This window comes from Aptenodytes patagonicus, chromosome W, assembly GCF_965638725.1.
Source record: "Aptenodytes patagonicus chromosome W, bAptPat1.pri.cur, whole genome shotgun sequence".
NCBI lineage: Eukaryota > Metazoa > Chordata > Aves > Sphenisciformes > Spheniscidae > Aptenodytes > Aptenodytes patagonicus.
In genome coordinates, this window is record NC_134981.1 from 19,961,004 (window position 1) to 19,981,690 (window position 20,687).

Below are 20,687 nucleotides of genomic sequence, written 5' to 3' on the forward strand. Positions count from 1 at the left end.
TCAGACGTTTCTGCTCTGATAAATTCCACCACCTAAAAAAACCCCCAAAACCTCAATAAAAATAAACATCCCTACCTTCCCACTTTGTTTCAATGATTTGTACGTAGTATCAAAGTGCTCTATGCCATAAAGCTATCTTTGCCCTTCACTAGAGATATTTTACTTATAGATTATCAACAGGAATTTAGGTTAATTTAATAGAAAAAATAAAATATGGAATAACATTGATTTTGGACAGTATCAGTTACAACAGAACTACTCTATTTTACAAATAACAACTGAACATTTTCCACATGTACAGTATTTTTTTCAGTAAAAATGATTTGGATTTAACAATGTGTCAGTTTTTTAAAAGAAAACAGCTATCAATTTCTTCCCTGTAATAGCATTAGAGGCATTTGCAAGCATCCAAACAAATTCTTTACAATCCATTACACAATTCAATCTCAGTTATGAATATATATCTATATATTTTATGTCTATAATATTAAACTTTGAAAGCATTAAGTTCTAGTTAATCATGTTATATTGAGAAATGAGCCGCCTTACATGTTACCAATGTTTTCTGGTTTTTTAGCACATACATTACTCTTTTTTATGCAAACCGAGAGGAATAGTATCTTTTGAATTTGTTCAAACAGGAACAATGGTGGGTTTTAAAAAAAGTTTATTTGAAAAAGCTTTGACAATTTTTTAATTGTCAAATTAGTTGTCAAATCAAAATTTTTTAATTGTTAAATAAAATAAAAATCCTAGCATATCTGTTAATGAGTTAGCTGTCTAAAAATCAGATCTATATGACCCAAAAAACATTTTTGCAAAGCGTATATACATATTTCATGTGATACAAAAAATAGCACACAGTAGAGGAAGTAAGAAAGAAATGTGTTTAGAAATGATCTTTTGTTTGTTTTTTTTTAATACTGTTAAAAAAGGTGCAGAACTTAGTCTAACAATGTTTCTGATTCCTTCAGGGACTCATTTCCTGAAGTTCCCCCCGTCTCTATATATATCACAAAAAAGACTGATGCCAACGTTTTTGTGTTGTTTAGTTTTAATTCATGTAAACGTGTGTTGCATTCTTGAAACACTCTTTAAACATCTTGAAGGGGAAACAAGTAGAAAAAAAAAAGGGAAGAAAAAGGATCTTCAAAAAAACAGGAATAATCCTGAAGTTGACAGGAAATCAAATAATGAGTTAAACTGTAATTTTGGCTTCAAATGCTTTGGTCACACAATACTGACTCTGTGATCCTGGATGCTCAGCTCTAAACACCCAGTTATTAAAGGTAGGCGTGTTGTAGTTTTTCCATTTAAGTTCCAACAAACAGTTCACCATCTCCCCAGACAAAGAGGAGGGAGAGAGAGAGGTGGCTTGCTTCCCCCCCCCCCATTTCTTTTTTTTAACCTTTTCCAATAATATGGATTAATATATAAGTCTACAGGAGCAGGAGGACTCTGGGAGGTGTCAGTTCACCCCTTGTGTGTACATGTTCTGCAACACAGTTGCTGAAGTACTTTCCGCTGGCACAGATTGTTCTTTTTCACCAACATACAGAATCCTCCCTCGGCCCAGGACTCTTCTGTGGCTTCCAGAGGGCAGCAATAAGAGAAGGAGGGGAAGTTGAAGATTTGGAGAGCATGTTGTATACAATGGAGGAAGGTTTAATTGGTCAGACAGGCAGATTTGGTTGAAGAGACCATTCAGAAGTAGGAAATTTGGTCCATCAAAAGGAATTTCAGTCAACAGCATTTTTTTTCAGGAAGAAATATTGTGTGGTCCGACAGGGAATGATTGGCATCCATTTGTGAAAAGGAAAAATAGATTAGAAAGAGAATAATTAGAAAACAGTGATATTTACAGCAAAGGAGGTTTTTTTCTCAGTTTTTATGAAACAAAAGAATAAAACAGTCAAATCACAGAAAAAGAATAAAACATTCTCAACAGAAATGCAAATCCTATAGAATGAGTTAGGCACATAACCAGTGCTTGATTGTCAGGCAGTGAAATGAGACCCTCCACCAGGTGTGGAGGGTCTCATTTCAGAAAAAAAAGACTTCTTTATTTTCCTTGGCTACCCTAGACTGCGGAGAGCATGTGGTGGGGTCCAGTATGGTGCACTGCAATTGTCTTATGGCCCACATGCCAATAATCCCTTCCCATGGCAATTGCACAGGGAAGAGTGGGGGAAACAGCAGTGAGATGGAGCATTCTTGGTCTCGGGCAACTACACATGTATCCAAAGTAAGCATACAGGCCCATGAGCTGAGAAATAATGCTAGGTCACACAATTTTGGTATAGCCTCTCAGACTTGGATACCGCAATAAAAATGTTCAGTGCACAGGACCTCCTCAATTCTGTTCAAGACTAAGTAGTTTTGTAAGATATCAGTACACCATATTTCTCTGCATTTTGCTCTAATGCCACTTCATCTCTGAATTCATATTCATCAACAGTATTTACACTGGGGGAAGAGCAGAGCATTTGTTTGCATGTAGCAAAAAAAAAAGCACTATATAAAATGTCAAAGATAAAGGTGGGAATTTCAGGCGTACAAACTTCCTTCACCTGAACTCTTTCTGCTGTACATAGACTAAGAAAGTAACTTCCATCCTCAGTGATATTTCTTTCTGCAAACTCTCTGGAGTCACTTGAGATTGTATGTTGTACTGGTTTTGGCTGGGATATAATTAATTTTCTTCATAGTAGCTTGTATGGGGCTATGTTTTGGATTTGTGAACCAAAACAGTGTTGATGATAATACAGGGATGTTTTAACTATTGCTGAGCAGGGCTTACACAGAGTCAAGGCCTTTTCTGCTTCTCACACTGCCCTGTCAGCGAGTTGGCTGGGGGTGTACAAGAAGTTGGGAGGGGACACAGCGGGGACAGCTGACCTCAACTGACCAAAGGGATATTCCATACCATATGATGTCCTGATCAGCATATAGAGCTGGGGGAAGAAGAAGGAAGGGGGGACGTTCAGAGTTAGGGCGTTTGTCTTCCCAAGTAACCATTACGCATAATGAAACCCTGTTTTCCTAGAGATGGCTAAACACCTGCCTGCCGATGGGAAGTAGTGAATGAATGCCTTATTTTGCTTTGCTTGCGCGTGCAGCTTTGCTTTACCTGTTAAACTGTCTTTATCTCAACCTACAAGTTTTCTCACTTTTACCCTTCCAATTCTCTCCCCCATCCCATTTGTGGGGAGAGTGAGTGAGCAGCTGTGTGGTGCTTAGCTGCCTACTGGGGTTAAACCATAACACATGTACAAATGAGGACAGATCTATCCTAGCATATTAAATACCAAACTGATATGTCAAATGTTTGCACTGCAGTATTGAACTGCAATATATTACTGAGACTGTGGTTGCCCAAAAGCTCATAACATTAAACTTGCTTTTCATTTGTCCATCTATATCTGACCTTCTCTGGAGTAGTTCTAGATTACAGTGACACTTCTTCTAATATCCTGATATGAAAAGGTCTCATGACTGGTTTACTTCTGTACCTGTAATGTGGCTTTACACTGGACAGGATACTTTTCAAAGTTTGAAGGCCTAAAAACCATCAGGAGCTGTAAAGTTCCACAGAAACAAGACTCAGCCCTGCCTCTTTCTTTTTTTTTTTTTTTTTGATAAAACTCTTATTAAGTCCAGATGGAGTGAGCTGGACCCAAGAGTCAATGTTAGCTTTTACTACTTTTGATGTTGGATATTTTTCACACTTTTTAACATCAGGCTTTCTTCTGGTATGATTTTCCTGTTGGACTGTACTAGTTGGACTGCACTAGTTGGACTGCATCGACAAGTAATACACATAGCAACACTTTTAGGGAAGCATGACATTATCTAAGTGTTTGTATAACTGTGATGTTTGAAAAGAATGAATAGTAGTGAATAATTAAGCCAATCCTTTCCAGTAAGAATATCTTGGTTGCCTCAGAGAACTTGAAGAAAGTTCAAGTCTCTATCACAAATTGAGTGCTTCCTATTCAAAATCCTTTTTTCCCTCTTGCTACCCTTTCACATCATTCAAGCAATAGTACAGATACTTAAAATAATTTTTACTTATCAGCATTTTCACAGTTTAAAATGGCAAAATAGATAAATGTGGTTCTATTGACAGTACACTAGGTTCTTCATATAAAAATTCTTTTGAAAGCAATGACTTAAAAAACAGATAACAAAGGGAAAGTAGGCTGTTGCGGGGGGGAGTTATTTTTTGAAAATTCAGGTAAAGTGTGACTAATCCTATTAATACACACTAATGTAGTTTTCTCCTTTTCATAAACCTTAAAACATTAAGAAATAATGTTGACCTCAGATCAAGAATATAACAAAAGAAAGACTGAACCAACCCAATACATATAAAAGAAGAAGCTGGAAGTGATATAATGGATCTTTTCAGAGAACTGCACTCACCATCCTTGCAGATTGTTCCCACTACGCAGACACCAGTGTCTAGGTTAAAGCCACTTGGACAGCTTGTACAGTTTCTGTCTCCTTGACCGCTGCAATCCAAACAGCTGGCATCACACCTGAAAGACAGCAGCAGACGTTGGCCTTATGACCACTCACCAAATGCAAGAGTTCCCAAGATACCTCTTGTTTACTGCAAAGGACTTGTTTGCTGTTTCCAACTGTATCAGCTGTTATAATAAATCATAACAACAACCACCACCACCACCTACTCCTGCAACCCAGTCCTGCTTCTTTCTTCCAACCACTCTTTATTCACACTTTTTTTATTGAATAGATGCATTACTCTAGCATTTTGGAATTATGCAGAAGTAATCAACAAAGATATTAAATGGTTGTGTATCCATGCAAGGGATGAGCTCAAAGCCACAGGATGGAAAAGACTGGCCTGCTGCCCAGTCCTTTCATCATCCTTCTGGCTGCATCATATTTTGTGTATTGATTGGGTTTTTTGTGGAAAAATCTAACAAATTGTGATTCCGTTCCTGCCCTGAACTCAATGCAAGCCAATAATAAATGATTCCAAAGGGCCTGTAGTATTTGTTTAAGGAAAAACAAAATAGAAAAAAATGTCCCTTCCTTGTATAGCACAACCTTGTCCAAGACTTATCCACGCATTTGTACACTGAGTCAGATGAGCTATTCTGGACACCAGCCTGATATTATATTTGTGTCATGTTTGCATCTGTGCAGCTGAACAGCTGAAATGGTCCTTATGAATAGCAATTAACTTGCAGTTAAAAATCCGAGTTTGACTTTTTTTGTTTATTATTGAGAAACACAGCTCCTCTGCTAGATCTGTAAATTCTACATTCCTATGCATATCTACTCAGATTCTCACTACAAGCTTTTTAAAGTGAAGGACACACATATATGCACAAGAAAAAAAAACTTTTTAAAGACCTGCATGAATATAATTGACATTAAAGTAAATACATAAATAAATGAAGTAAATAAATACATACCCTTTTCTTTCATTTGCCTAGTGTGCAATATATTTTTCCTATTTTTTTGTCAACAGTTTTATGTTCTCATAACTATTATTTATCTTTTCGTACACAATAATAACTAATATGCTGCCAAACATTGGAGACATATATTAGCCACTGAAGAACTGATCATACCTTTTGCAGGTTTTGTATCTACTTTCAGTAGAGTGATCAAGGTAATAACCACTACTACAGGATTGCACACATCTTCCATCTTCCATAAAATAACCCTGTGTGCAGTTTATACAAGCATCTACTCCAGCACCTTAAACCAGAGAGAAAATACACTGCATTACTGGCTAGTTCCTACTATTGTCTAACAGACACCATCTCTAACTGTAACAAAACCTTATCATAATTTTAGAGGCCATGTTCTACTTACCTTTCTTCCTTTCTGCCGCTATGTATTGCAAACAGTAATATCAAGCAATAAAGATACATGGTTAGAATAAACTACATAATTTCAGAATAAACTACATAATTTCAGTATATCTTTTTTCTGAAAGAATAGGATATTGGTAGTTCTAAAGCTGTCACAAAATCTATCAATCATTCCTTTTTTCCAGAAAGAAAATGGAGGGCATGATTGGAAATTAGAATGAGCTCCACTAAAAGCAAAGAAATCAGTGTATGCGCACTTTCAACTAGAAAATGTAGATTTTCATATTAGCTGAAAGTCTGCCATACTTAAAATATATTAAAGATTTTACATGTCAGGAATCATGCTGTACTGAAACTATGTATAGTAAAATAAAATCAGAGGTAAAAATATAGAGGAAAGAAAAAAATGCAAATAAATGTCAGGGAGGTACCTGCACACGTCGCACAGGAATGGTGACATGGTTCACATTCCCTACCATTATGATATTTTCCTTCTTCACAGTGGATAGCACATTTGGTGCCATGCAAACTATTGTAAAAAGGAAAAAAAGCACAGTGCTTGAGCTCTGAGCAGATAACAGCAACAGAAGACAAGAAGCTCATTCACAAATCAGTAGTTCTCTTTTAATAAAAGAACAACTCAAATATTAGGGTTCACCAGCTTCTTTCGTAGGTCATATTTTATAAATTTAGAGACGGTAATCACTTCAAGTGGGAATGAAATGCAGTTTTGCCTATGGTGAAATACAACAGCTGTTTACAAAGTCATAGTAAATACTAGCAAGTAGTAGAGGACAGAAAAACTAAACAATGCCAATTAATACTGAAAAATCAGGCATGTAAAACACAATTGCCCATGAGGAATTTGGCACAGGGGCAGCACCACTGCATTAAAAAAAAATGTTAAAGGTCTTGTTAACAAGATCTCATGCTTGCTTCTCTTGAAAGACCAGCAGCATCTCCTGATACCATGCTACAGCACAGGCTAAGAATAGATTCACAATGAAGGTAATCACCTCTTTCTGCAATAGCAGTTTTCTTTCAAATGTCTTAACTGAATACCAGTTCTGCATAGGTTGGCAGATTTGTCAAGATTACAGCTAGGGGTATTCTGCCTGCAGGCACTTTTGAGTGATAGTACAAAATAGTGAGTAACAGAAAAAAGGATAGCATAAAGAGTCACATTTCCATGCTTCTCTCTAAGTAGCTTTCATGTTATAAGGTGCCTAGAGCAGGGGGGGGGTTCTCAAGCTAGGACTTCTCTGACATGTTTGCCATCTTCTGTGGAATCTCAGCTTTCATCCAATTTAGCCATATCTCTAAAAATGTCCTGTAGCTCTAGGGAGTACCACCCAAAGCGGGTGTTATTCTTCTTTTACAGACTGGATCCAATAGAAGTTGTGTGTGCTCAGCACCACTGGAAATTTTCAGGAGTGCATATGATCCCAGTTTGGAAAGAAAAATAGTTTAAATTAGTAATTCAACAAATGCAGCAAAACCTGCTTGATTATTATTTTTCCTCAGCCACACATCTCAAAGTACTTTACAAGGCAGGTAGAATTATCATGTTTAGTTTAGAACTCAAATCCAGGTCTCCCAAGTCCCATCTAGTGAGTGCCCTGCCCATAGATAACTGCCAAGAAAGTGCAGCAAGTCTTGAACAACTGGGGAATATGAAATGCATGTCCTGCAAGGCTCCATTTATTTGTCACACCCACACAGTATTCTTTATAAACATTACCAAAAACAGTCTCAGCTTGCTAATATTGCCCAAGAAAACATGAAATTTGGGTTCTTCTCAGATGTTTTTTTTCCCTTCAGTTTCTCTTTCTCTTCTCATGCAGAATAGGCTTGTCTCCTTTCTTCAATGTTGCTACAAGCTAATGTTTGTGTTAATTGACAGGGAAGTACGTAATCTCATTTCCTGAGAAATAAAGAAAATGTGGGAATAGCTTTTTTTTTAGAGACCATGTCCTATAAAGTTGCAAAGTTGTAATCTTGGGTCTTCTGATATATTTTGCCTATTGTAGGAACTTCTAAATTGCTACTTTACTAATCTGATTTCTCAGATACACAGAACGCCATGCTGAGTCTGTTAAAATTCTCTAAAATCTTAATATGGATTTCAAATTTAATTCCATTTTAAGAGGGAAGTAGATACTCCTATTTCACAGAGTGTAGACAGACTGATGTTCTGATTTGATTCCATGCTTTCCTTCCCATTAGATCATACTTCCTCTTTAAAGGGTCACTTTTAAAAAATAGATATATTTGTAATAAGAATTGTGCAGGCACTTAAAAATCTAAATGCAACGTAAATACAGAGAAATGAAAATCCCTTTACAAAATCAATGTTGTGGAAACAACATTCCGCTTTTACTAACTGAAAGATGAAAATCCACTTTGACAGAGGGTAAAAGCTCAACATTCATAGAACATCTGTATTCTGAAAGAACCCCTACAGATACTGAATACTGATTTCATATTTTTAGTGGCATAAAGCCAGCATACAGTCCTTTATGAATTTTATAAGATTTTTGACCTTTGCTGCTTGGAACAAAAGATAATTCATTCATAAAGGAGCTTGAAATGTGTACTGCTTCTTTGTGGATTTTATCTCTCAGTTTCAGGAATTATTAAGTCCCCCTACCAAGAAAAAACATCCACTGCTGTTTAATATATGTGCACATTATATCGTAATAGAATTGAGCCTAAGATATTTGAGATAAATGAATGATTGGATGTATGAAGACATACAATAAAGACAAGAAAATAGTTTCTAACTATCACAGGAATGAATCAGAAGGATTAATACAGTTCACCAGCTCTACTTCTAAAATAATCCTCAACTGCCACACTGTAGGTCCAAAAAGGGAAGAAGTCAGCTTTCCATATGACTGTGGCTTCTATTTTACTTGAAATTAAAGGTCTTCTAAAAATCCATTGTTAGCCATAATGGCACATAATGGCACAAGAAAATACTATATTAAAATCTAAACAGCAATGGAACACATGAAATGAGGACCACTCAAGGTTAAATAGCTATGTAACTGTCTCTGTTATATCCATAGAGTTTATCCATACACTCGTAAGCCTCTTCAGGTATTTGTGTTTAGTTACATCCATTGTTTCCTTACCTTAGGCCATGTGTGCATTCTGTGCAGATTTGGAATTCAACACATAACTTACAGTTTTCACTGCATTTTCGGCAAACAATCTTATCTACAAAGGAAAAAGAGAAAACAGCCCAGAAAACCCTGGTCAGTTATATTTCATAAAATTATACGGATAAATTATTACATGACTTATTGCTTTCTAGCTTGACATCAGGAATGGAAGCAGCAAGCTACACTAAAATAGCTATATTCTGCTATCATTAGCTTTTCCCATCAAGCATCAAATGGTTTAAACTATTTCTAAACATTTGAAGTAAGAGTTGTACCCTTAAAAAAAAATCGTGCTTTGAGGTTGATAAAAAACCTTCATAATTGTATTTAATGTAGATTAACTATTTATAATATGGAATTAAATAGTCTTTTCATATAGCAGCGATATACAGTGATGAATGCAAATGTGTTCCAGTGACCCTCCTGCAATTTACCTCTTACGCCTTCCATACAAGCAACCTGTCCTGTCTTACCTGATTTGATGTTCAAGGACACACCTGCACGAACACTTCTGATCTTAACGAAATGAAGACATAAATTACTGAAGACCTGCCTTTTCATCTCAAAACCTCCCTACCTGAAGAGATCTCTCTCCCTTTCTGTCTTCAGACCTCCTACCTTTTGAAATACCGTGGTGGGTTAGTCTTGGTTAACAGCCAAACTCTCACCCAGCTGCTCACTCACACCACACACACCCCAAGCAGGACAGGGGGGGAGAAAATAGGAAGAACAGGAATGAGAATGCTCATGGGTTGAGATAAAGACAGGGAGATCACTTACCAATTACCGTTGCAGGCAAAACAGACTCGACTTGAGGAAAATTAACTTAATTTATTGCCAATTAAAATTAAAAATTAATTACTAATTCAGATAGTGGGAAACAAAAAGACAAACATTAAAACAACACCTTTCCTCCCCCTTTTCCCAGGCTCAACTTCACTCCTGACTCCTCTACTCCCCCGAGCAGTGGGGGGGGTGGGGGTGGGTTATGGTCAGTACATAGCGGTATGGCTGCAGTCCAGTCAGGAAAATCTGCTCTGGTGTGGGTTCTCCATGGATGGCAGTTCCTTCAGAAATATCCATCTGCTCTGGCATCAGTCCTCCATGGGCTGCACAAAATATCTGCTCCACCATGGAGCACCTCCTCCTCCTCTTTCTCTGACCTTGGTTGTTTCTCACTCTTTTTGTTCGCTCTTCCTCTTAAATGTTTTCACAGAGGTGCCATAAACTTTACTGATTGGCTCAACTTTGGCCTGTGGTGGGGTCATTGCCCAGCCAGTTGGAGCCAGCTGTGTCTGGCACAGGGCAGCCCTTTACCTCTTCCCACAGAAGCCACTCTGGCAGCCCCCCCACTACCAAAACCTTGCCACATACACCCAATACAGTTGCAGTGCCATGTACCTCTCTGAGAAGAAAAACTTGAGGTTCCTATTTAATCCTAAATTTTCATCTATCCATCTTGATTGGGTGGAAGGGAATTACCTTCACTGTAGTTTTCCACAGTGAAAATATAAAAAAACCCTAGCACCTGCTCTTGCTAATCCTTGAAAATGAATACAGTTTCATGATACAGAAAGCAAAAAGTTAGGTATCCAGTTGAACAAAGCTCTCAAGCACATATTTATCTTTTAAGCATGTGTCTAAAGCTAACTGAAGTCAGTAGATTTTAAGCACATGATTGAATATATGTCTAAGTATTTTTGCTAGCCAAAGCTGGAAATTAAACACAGGCACTCTACTTGGCAATCACAGGAGAAAACTGAAGCCTGGTATGTCACATGGCAGACAATTACTACTCTTGGGTAATCACATCACTGCAGGTACTTAAGTCTGCCAGAAATAATTTTACAAGCACTTTTTACATCTGAGGACTCTTTTTTTAGAGCACCAGTTCAGTGGACATGCAGGATTTTTCATCTGTCTATTCTACGTGCACAAGGTCTTGATGGTGCCACAGCATTTAAGTTTGGGGGAATGGGGAATGCCTCATGTTCAGAATTTGGGTGCTGCCCATCCCTTTCTGGAGTAGTGATAACCCATTCTGTCCTACAGCTGACTTGTTCTTGAACTGCCCTTGTTCTGCTACTGTTACTCCCAGCCACAAGCAGAAAAGATATCCTACCACAAAGCATGATTTTAAAAATCAAGGCAGATTCCCAGGTTAATTTTTGAGGAGGTTATTGATCACACTTGGCATCTAACAACTTATTAAGAGAAGTAGGATAAGAGATAAATACATCAACATACACCTCCCTTGCTTGTAAGTATTTCAGCAACCTTCCCAGACCAAATTCTGTAGCCCACAATAAAGAAACAATAAGAAATACTAACTCTTATCCAGGTAAAACCCATCGGGGCAGTTGGTAATACAGCTATTGGTTACTTCATTCAGGTAGTAGCCAGATTTACAGGTCATGCACTGGTCACTATGGCTTCCAACACAGGTTTCACAATTGGGTGAGCATTTTTTACAGCGTTTCTTGTCTGCATTGTAGTGACCAGGTGGGCAGGTCGAAACACAGATCCTGCAGACAGCAGGGAACAGAAGGTAGAGTTGTTAATGAAATAGCCTGCCACCAAATTCCTGGACCATGACTGCAAAGCAGAAGTATTTCTCAGCATTCCTGCTTTTCTAATGATCACGTGTTTACTAAAATGTAATCCTCCCAAGCATTGCATCAATCTGCCTCTTCTCTTATAGGCTGTTTTGTTTTCCTACAGCATATGCTATCTCACTGGCAAATGCCTTGTCAGACAGTCATATGGTATCATTTTTAACCATCTACATCTCTTCCTATCTTGTACAAACTCAATCACAGAAGCTGTAGTAGCTATCATAGTTATATATATAGCCACCTTATAAAAAATAATCAAGAGATGAGGAAATAATCAGGGAAGGATGTTTGAAAGCTGTACTTTAAATTCTGATTAGCTATTTTCTTCCAACTCCTAAGAAAAATTGTCAAATTCAGAGGAAAATAAATTATCCATGACTGCAGCAAAGAGAAGAGCAAAGGAATTTATGATATACACCAAGTAATCTACAAAGTAAAGATCTTTCTCTTGGTCCTACCGTGTGTTGTTCTTAGATTTGTAGTAGTAGTGCAGACAGTCAGTACAATGATCTGGTCCTGGCCCATCACACCCTATTTTACTGCATTCTGCATTGCAGGGACCTATAATAAAACCAAAAATCGGGGGGGGGAACAACACTTCACATTCAGTACTTAGTACCCTTTAAAACACAGTATTTTAATGCAGAATGCAATTACTCTGTTTCCCTATGTGATCTGAAGTCCAAATAGTAATTTGGCTCCACTGAAAAGAGAAGGATTTTAGTATCTGAAGACTTTTGCAGATCTGGACCTCAGTAACTACCCACAGTGATTTATAATATTTTAGCAAGCATGGCATCCACTATAGAATCTATCAGAAACTATTTCTGGATCCAAACATATGCTTTCCTAATGAGTAACAAATAATTTTGATTTTTTTTATTCAGAGATGTTCAAAGGCTTCTGGAATTCATAATAAGGAATGATTAGCAACATCATCGTCACAAGCAGATCAACATAAATGACAAATAACATGATTAGTGGCTACTCTGGTTACTGAGTGGGCGACAATTGGTCTAGGCAGCTACCACAACCAAAGTGAACCAGCCCTCCAGGGTCCAGACTAGCTTCCCTCTGTACTGCTACATGCCTTAGCTAACTAATCTTCCATCTCACCTGAACCTCATGTTTACAGTTTTCAAATAGGTCCTTCCAGCTAAGGGAGGACTGTTGACTCCTGCCTTTACATATGGGGAACAGGGCATGCAGGTAAACTATTTTAGGATCATTGCTCTCTGGCGAATGAAATGCTTTGAGTTTGCCAGTCTCCTCGAGATTCCTCTTAACATCAGGCAAACTTGAAGTAAAGTGAGTTTGTTTCATACAACAAAAGCATAAGAAGTTAGCAACCTTTACATCAGAGATACAAGTTACATGTTGTTGGTATTATAGCACATGTGCAAGCTGAGGTAACTGTCTTTAGGTGATTCACATAGTTCCCTAGAGCTGGGATCCACTCTTACATTAAACCTCAGACTCTGCTCTTCACTTTCCCTGCAGTAAACGGCCAAGGCTCTGAATCTCTCTCCCAACTCTGTAATTTCTGTTAACCTATTTTTTCCTCCATCTTCCCCTTCTACAGTATGGTGGTGATGACTGAAACAGACACCAGAGAGACATCTATCCAGTCCATGCCTGAATAGCTCTCTTCCTTCCAAATGCTTTCTTTTCCTTCTAAAAGCTTTATATGGAAAACAGCAGAGATGTATAAGATAATGTTATTCATATATATGTGTGTGCATGTATATATATTTATATATACATATATAAAAAACAGTGCATTCTTCATAGTATGTTAACTGTACTGTAAAATTCTATAACTCTATGCTTACAAATTCATAAGGGTAAAATATATATATATAACTTTAAATAATGAAACAAATAATTCTGACCTTAAATTAAGAAACAATTTCACTTAACTCCCACTACTCCCATCCCCCTATGAGAAAATCCTGATGTAACTTTTTTTTAGTAGACATTCTGTCAGCACCATGTTTTAGCCTCAGAATATTATTTTTTCTATATATAATTACTATAAATCCTTCATAATTATTATCAGTTGTGCCACTGCAATTCTAACTAATTAAATGAAATATAAATATAACTTTGTTCTTCTAGTCAAAGAAAATCCATGAAAGGTTCATTATATTGATTATGGATATTGTTTCTGTTTGACTAATATTAGTTATTTAATTTAAAATAAATTAATTAGTTTATTTTAGTATTTCAGCACCATGTAATTGTTTCCCAGACAAGAAAGACCACAGACCCTGCTGTGGGATCAGAATCCTAGTCTTGAATTAATGCAAAAAGACCAAGAGGCACAAAATGTAGAAGAGGGAACATATCAAGTAAGCAAGCCAGGAGTCTTGACAATATCTGATCATATATTGACAATACAAAGTCCTATGACAGAAACATTTTATATATGCAGAGTCTCAAGTTACTCCTTCAACCCATTATGTGTTCAATAAATGCACAGTCAGAGTAAATGAATGATACTTCAAAGAACGTACCTGAATAGTCATCTGTTCCATAATCTTCTGTAGGGTCTTCAAGCGGACTAGAGCGCACTCTTTCCACTTTTGGAAAATCATTTCTTGGTGAGTAAGGCTGGATGGATGTTCCATACAGTACTAAGGACCATTCTTTCAATTTGCCTAGAAGTTAAATATTTAAAATCTAGTTTTAGAAACCATTCATATGGTGTTCAGCAAGGTGAGTTTTTGCTCCAGATTTCACTTTTCCTCATAACATTAATTATCCAGTTATTATTATTTGAGATCTTTTAGCTAACTAGCTATATATTCAGAATTCTGACTTAAGGAAGGGGTTACATTTTGTTTACTACTCAAGAGTATTTTTCATTGGCTAACAGGATATATCTTGATGGATACGAAACAATTTATTTTAAAATTTCCACAGTAGAATGTCAATGTCCCCTCCCAAACCAGCATAATTTTTTATTTATTTGGCCTAGTAATTTGGCAGATATATCACTGCATTGTCTGAGTTAGTCGCTAATATTTTATCCTCTCAGTACTTGAGCGAAGAAAGAAAAAAATTGACTGCCTCAGGGCTTATGTTACTTTTTTGGCAAGTTTTTCAGTGGAAAAATAAAAAGATAAATGTATATCAAGTCATCGGTTCAGGTTGTCGGGACACAAGGTGTGAAATTCCAGTCTCCACCTCCATGTCTATATTCCCCAGTGAATTTATTCCATGAAAGAGCAAAAGGATTCAGGCCTGAAAGAATTCTTAAAGTAATGAAGCATAAAAAAATACATCCCTGCTTGAAAAGATGGGAATCTTTTGATTATATTTATCTTTGTTGAAGCAGCTTGTTGTAAATGTCAAATTCTCATAAGAAGATACAGGAAATAGGGGAGTGGGGAGTATTTCTTTTCTAAATTTGAAATATTCTATTTTTGGAGGCTGTTCTGTGGTTAAAATACTCTTCTCTGACTACTGATTTAAAACATATGTAATCCAGGTATGTCTCTCTTCAGGAAAATCAATATGTTTCATGTAAAATTAAATTCAAGCAACCTTTCTCTTCTTTTATATTAATGATACTCAAGAATTTGTTTGGAGCTTTCATATTCATTTGGGCTTTTTCAACCTGTGCAAGCAAATTACTTTGACTTCTGTTAGAATCAAGTTATTTTTCTGTGTTTTCCCAATGTCATCTGATATCCTCCAATAGCATGACGAAAACAATACATTATATCTGTCTGCTTAATGCTTGTATTCATCCTCCAAGCATTAAGCAACAGTAAGCAAAGCCAGAGATTTCACTGAGGAATGACAGATACATGACAGATGATAACCCAATTCTTTTAAACTGTTTTGTATCGGGGTTAAAGACAGGAATAAAAATGCTATCTCACTGTCTCTGCCAATGCAATTTAAACTGCATTTGATAGAAATTTCTGCACTTTATATGAAACCTTCTCTGTTCTATACTCAACTTTTTTTTTTTAGAAAAGACTATAGGCAAGACTCTACATCATACAACAGTTGTTTCACACAGTAATTTCCAACTTTTTGTAGCTGAAGCAAAGCATAACTTTTAAAGAAACATTCAGTCTTAATTTTAAAAAGTAAAACTCATGAAGAGCCTACCACACCTCTTACCAAACTACTGCCTAATTACCTTGACTGTCAAACTGTATGCACCTTATTTTCAATTTGTTTTTCCCTATCTTTAGATCACAGCCATGTAGGTCTTCAGTCCCCACTAGATTAAAAAGAGCCAAATCACATCTTTTCTTCCTGTATAGACACTTAGGGATCAAGTTACCTCTCAATGTTCTTTAAAGTGATTCAGCTAGGTTCTTAAAAACACTTTCTTTTTAGCAAGAGTTATACAGGGAGCTCATGTTTAACTAGAAAAAGTAATCTCTAGACCCTTTTCAAAGCTACAGCTTCTCTGCATACAGTCTCTGTTCTTTTTGTGTTTTAACCCACTTCTACAGCATATAGACCATAGTATAATGGATATAATTGAAAAATGTGTTTTGCTAAGTTGCTAAGTTCCATCCTCATCATTATTTTACCCCAATGATCACTATAGTTTCCAAGTGTTGATTTTATATTTCTTCCAGAACACTGGTAAAAATACTGAATGCTAGAAGTTAATATCTGCAAGGACCCACTAAAAATAAGTACAGGCAAAGATGCTCCTCAGGTACAGTGCATTGTTGTGTCTGAATGTTATACACATGGAAGGGCTTGTATTAACATACCTGCAGGTAGGACTGGAGCCTTGAATATATAACTAATGCAAAAGGGCAGCGAGGGGAATAATGCAGGGTCTCTCAGGAGATTAGTTTCCTTTTAAGAACGGTTCAGTAAATAAAGAGAGAGAAAATTCATGTGACTTGCCAGCAAATAAATGAAGTCTGCCTCAAGGCAGGTTTAATTTGCACAATGAAAATATTTCAATAAATAAGCATATATCCACACACTTTTATAATGAATAAAAAAAAGTGTGCACATTTGAGCTAAAATCTTTCTGTACCCATTTTTGGCTGATTCCATCATTTAGCTTGGCTAAAATAATCCCTTATCCTGCTTGTATTTAGTATATAACAGAGGTCCCATATTGTATGTATAGGAGAAAGGGTATATCGCAGCATTTCACCACAAGCACATATCCCCCTCCATAAACTCTACAGAATTAAATGCAGAAATCATATGCACTATTTTTATGAACTGAACCCTACATTTCTTTATGGGTAACAGATGTGGTATTACCTTGCCAGTGCCGGGATATCATGACACGTTGACTCTTTGTTCTCATTTTGATTACAGGAAAACTGCAGCTCTTAATTATAAGATCTTTTAATAGCTAAACAAATACATGCACACACAGAAATGAGAAACAGGCATGACGGTGATATCAGTGTGATAAACTGCAGGCTATGGTGATAAACTGGAAAGGTACCATAAATCGTGTTTAAGCACCTTTTGCTTACTTCACATTCTGTTCAGTGCAGAGACTAACCCTAACATGCCCAAACAGCTGAGTTTATCCACTATTAATATGTGGCAGTGTATTGGGAGTCTTGCGGAAGACATATTCAAGAAGTTAGTGATCTTGAGCAAGCCATGTCTGCTCTATTGGGCCTTGTACTTAAGGCTTGAGAAGCCAATAGATTAGCATGAGTAGCCACTGTAAGCGAATCTGCTGGAGTGTCCCGTGCTGGCCTGTGCTGCACACTGGTGGATGTTATGACAGAGATAACATGCCAACTTGTCAGGAGAAGATATATGATTCTGTTTTTCACATAAAATAAAATGCACCATGGCATGGGAGGGAGGAGGAACCTCTCCACAGACAGGATCTGTGCATTGTGCCATCTGAAAATCCATCTGGGGTCCATCCAATGAATGCTTCACAAATGCAGGGTACCCAGCATCTGAAGGTATGTAAGATTTACTCACTATCTATATTCCTCTTTTTGTTTTATTTTATTAAAACAGCCATTTCATTAAACCTTTTGTTGTTGGGCCTTTGTTATTGAGATCCAGAAAGAACCCTGTATCATCTCTCTCACCTCCCCCCTGCCCAGTGAAGAACAGGCAGGCATTTTCAAATTTTTCTGAACAGAAATGCCATTGGACAGCTTCCATCATGAGGCAAGAACCACTCTAGAAAGCTGGGACATATTATTAAATACGATAAAATGAACCAGGGCCCAAATTCACAACCAGACTGCACCTTGTGAAATTCCAAAGTGTGCAAAATCCTAACCAGTCTACAACTGTGTTTCACATTCAGGTTAAAAGAAAGTAAAGTATACATTCTCCAGCAGGATTTTTCAGCATACTAGCTTCCTCCACCACCCTCATCTGGGCAGGTCTACTTTCTCCATATTCCCTGGCCTTACTGTCCCTTTTCCTCCAGAGTTGAAACTTTAGGTTTTAGTCCTCATGGAGCAAAAGAAATCAGTCCCATAAGAGTAGCCACTGTAGCACAGAGAAGAGTATATATAAAGTATTGAAATCAATAAATCAACAAGACCATATGAGAACTCATAAAAAAGAATTTGCAGCAACAGGTTTTAAAGTGTAAAGCTGGAAATGTAGCCTGTCTCTTTTAGACTGTCCTGGTAACATAAAAGGGCTGTAAACGATGTCTGGAGAATAGCCCAGTAGAACAGTTTCCAAAATGGCTCCATGCTAGTTCTTTTCCAGGCTTTAGTATAGGGAGCATGCCAGGGCAGAGAAAAGAGGGGAAATAGCTGAAATGTATTGCGCTCTGGCTATTCTTCATCCCTCTTGGAGGAACCATTGGATGCCAGTACATACAAAGGTGAAGGGCTGCCCTAACTTGTCCTTCGAGTTAGAGCAGCTCCTGGCTGCTTCAAGAATAACAAGTGTAAGACGGAGTTGAAAATCATTGATTTTTGTCTATTTTTTTTTCAAGAAATCTGATTAAATTTAAACTATGTAGTTGTTGTTTAATACCTGTCTCTCATCAAATTCAAAAGCACTGAAAATTCTCTGGACATACAAAAAAGAACTGCATAGTTATGCTCATAGTCTATGGTTACTTTTCTCAATATATCTAATGAATACCCCTTTTAGTGTACTGGAAACTTTGCTCTGCATTTGCTGGTACAATTAACATCACATGGCTAAGATATCAAGAGTAAGTGTTAATTTAGCCTTAGTGATAAGTAATTTCCAATACATTAGTAGCATTCAGCTCTAATTTGACCAGCTGGTTATACTGTGTTTGATGCACCCCAGGATGTGGTTTGCCCTCTTGGCTGTCAGGGCACACTGCTGACTCCTATTGAGCCAACCAGCACCCCCAGATCCCTTTCTGCAGGGCTGCTCTCCAGCCACTCCTCTCCAGCCACTCCTCTCCCAATTTATACTTGTGCCTGGCATTACTCTGTCCCAGGCACAGAATCCGGCATTTGTTCTTGGTAAATTTCATGCCATTGATGATTGCCCAATGCTCCAATCTATCCAGATCCCTCTGCAAGGCCTCTTGTCCCTTGAGAGAGTCAACAGCACTTCCCAGTTTGGTATCATCAGCAAACTTGCTAATGGTGCATTCAACTCCTGCATCCAGATCATTGATAAAAATATTGAACAGAACTGGCCCTAGAATTGAGCCCTGAGGAACACTGCTGGTGACTGGTTGCCTGCTAGATGTAGCCCTATGAGAGTTTTTTTATTAAAGGGTTTCCACCTATTTTGACGTGAGGCCCCATGAGAAGGACTATATTCAGTATTCATGCATATATTTTTGTCTTTGTATACTATATCTATTTCAAAATGGGTCTCAAGGCTGAAAGTTTCAGTAGGTCTACAGGGACCTCATAACCAGCAAGTAGAAGTAAGCACCTACTCCCGTGAGTCTCTTTGAAAGCCTCAATCTCCATTTCTTTTGAAGTGCTCATTCTGAAATTTGTGAATGAAACTGAACTGTGCAGTGGGAATTAAAAACAGAAGAATGTCTGTAGCCTTAAAAATTCTAGTTCTTAAGTAAACAAATGCGAGGCCTGGGCACTTTACATATATGCACAGGAGCACAATGCAATTTCTTTCTTCTGTATAAAGGGATCTTCTGGTTATGTAAACACTGTTTTCCTTATGGGTAGGATAAAAAAATACAAAGCAAAGAAAAATAACATGGAAATAAATTCTTAGGCCCTATATCAGCCATGAGAGTCACTGGCAAAATTAATACAGTAGAATAACTCTGGGCTGCTCTAATGTATGTTGAAGACCTGTCAAATAAAACTATATTCAACATCCAGGAAAACAAATGTCTGTATATGGAAATATTATATCTTCTTTCAAATGTGGCACAAGCAGTTTCATGCAGTTTTGTGTCTTTTTCCTTGAAAACTCCACCTACTAAAGATTTTGTTTGTTTAAAGCACTGACTCCTGGTAACCTGCCAGATGGTACAGGAGTCTTCCTCTGCTTGAAGAATTCACGTTTGGTATGATCTAACTATAAATGGCAAAACCATCTTTTTATATTTTGAGGCAACAACTTTGAATGCAAGAAAGAGGGGAGTTTACCCTAACAAGTGAATTTCTCCACAGAAACCAGAAGTAAGTTCAGGATAAAAGAGAACCACGTCTTAAATGGAAAATATCAGCAACATAAAAATGAAGTCTGCTTTGATAACTGAAATTTAGAATAATGTATAGGTCTTCACAGTTCTGCCAATCACATTAAAACCAATGAGATCTCACAGGTATAAATCAAAGGTGTAAAAGAGTCAAAGCAGTGTTAGCAACTGCAAGCATTCTTCTGAATCCATTGATCCCAAATAAAGGTTAGAGTCATACCTGGAGTCTTGAAATTTCTCAGCTGAGACGGAGTGTCACAGATTTCCAAGATCCAGTCACCTGCTGCTTTTTCACTCCAGGAGTGAGTAGTCATAAACTCCCAGTTTTTAAATCCTTCCATGGAATGATCAAATAACCTAAAATAAATCATGGCATTATTTTAAGTGCACCATTTTAATGGAGCTAAGCCTCCAAGTCTCCAGACTCTTGAAAGATATACTAATTAGC

General features: G+C 37.3%; 1 protein-coding gene across 1 annotated transcript in view; it reads right to left on the bottom strand.

Annotated features, from left to right (window-relative positions):
* Positions 1-705: 705 nt before the first annotated feature.
* Positions 706-20,687, bottom strand: part of LOC143172146 (proprotein convertase subtilisin/kexin type 5-like) — a 276,611-nt gene continuing 256,629 nt past the window's right edge. The window contains exons 13-21 of the mRNA XM_076361408.1: positions 20,460-20,596; positions 14,151-14,294; positions 12,093-12,195; positions 11,351-11,544; positions 8,990-9,074; positions 6,284-6,381; positions 5,607-5,736; positions 4,426-4,541; positions 706-1,589 (exon numbers count right to left, since the gene is read on the bottom strand). Coding sequence (XP_076217523.1) covers positions 1,474-1,589; positions 4,426-4,541; positions 5,607-5,736; positions 6,284-6,381; positions 8,990-9,074; positions 11,351-11,544; positions 12,093-12,195; positions 14,151-14,294; positions 20,460-20,596 — 1,123 coding nt within the window. The 3' untranslated portion in view covers positions 706-1,473. The remainder of the gene's footprint in view (positions 1,590-4,425; positions 4,542-5,606; positions 5,737-6,283; positions 6,382-8,989; positions 9,075-11,350; positions 11,545-12,092; positions 12,196-14,150; positions 14,295-20,459; positions 20,597-20,687) is intronic.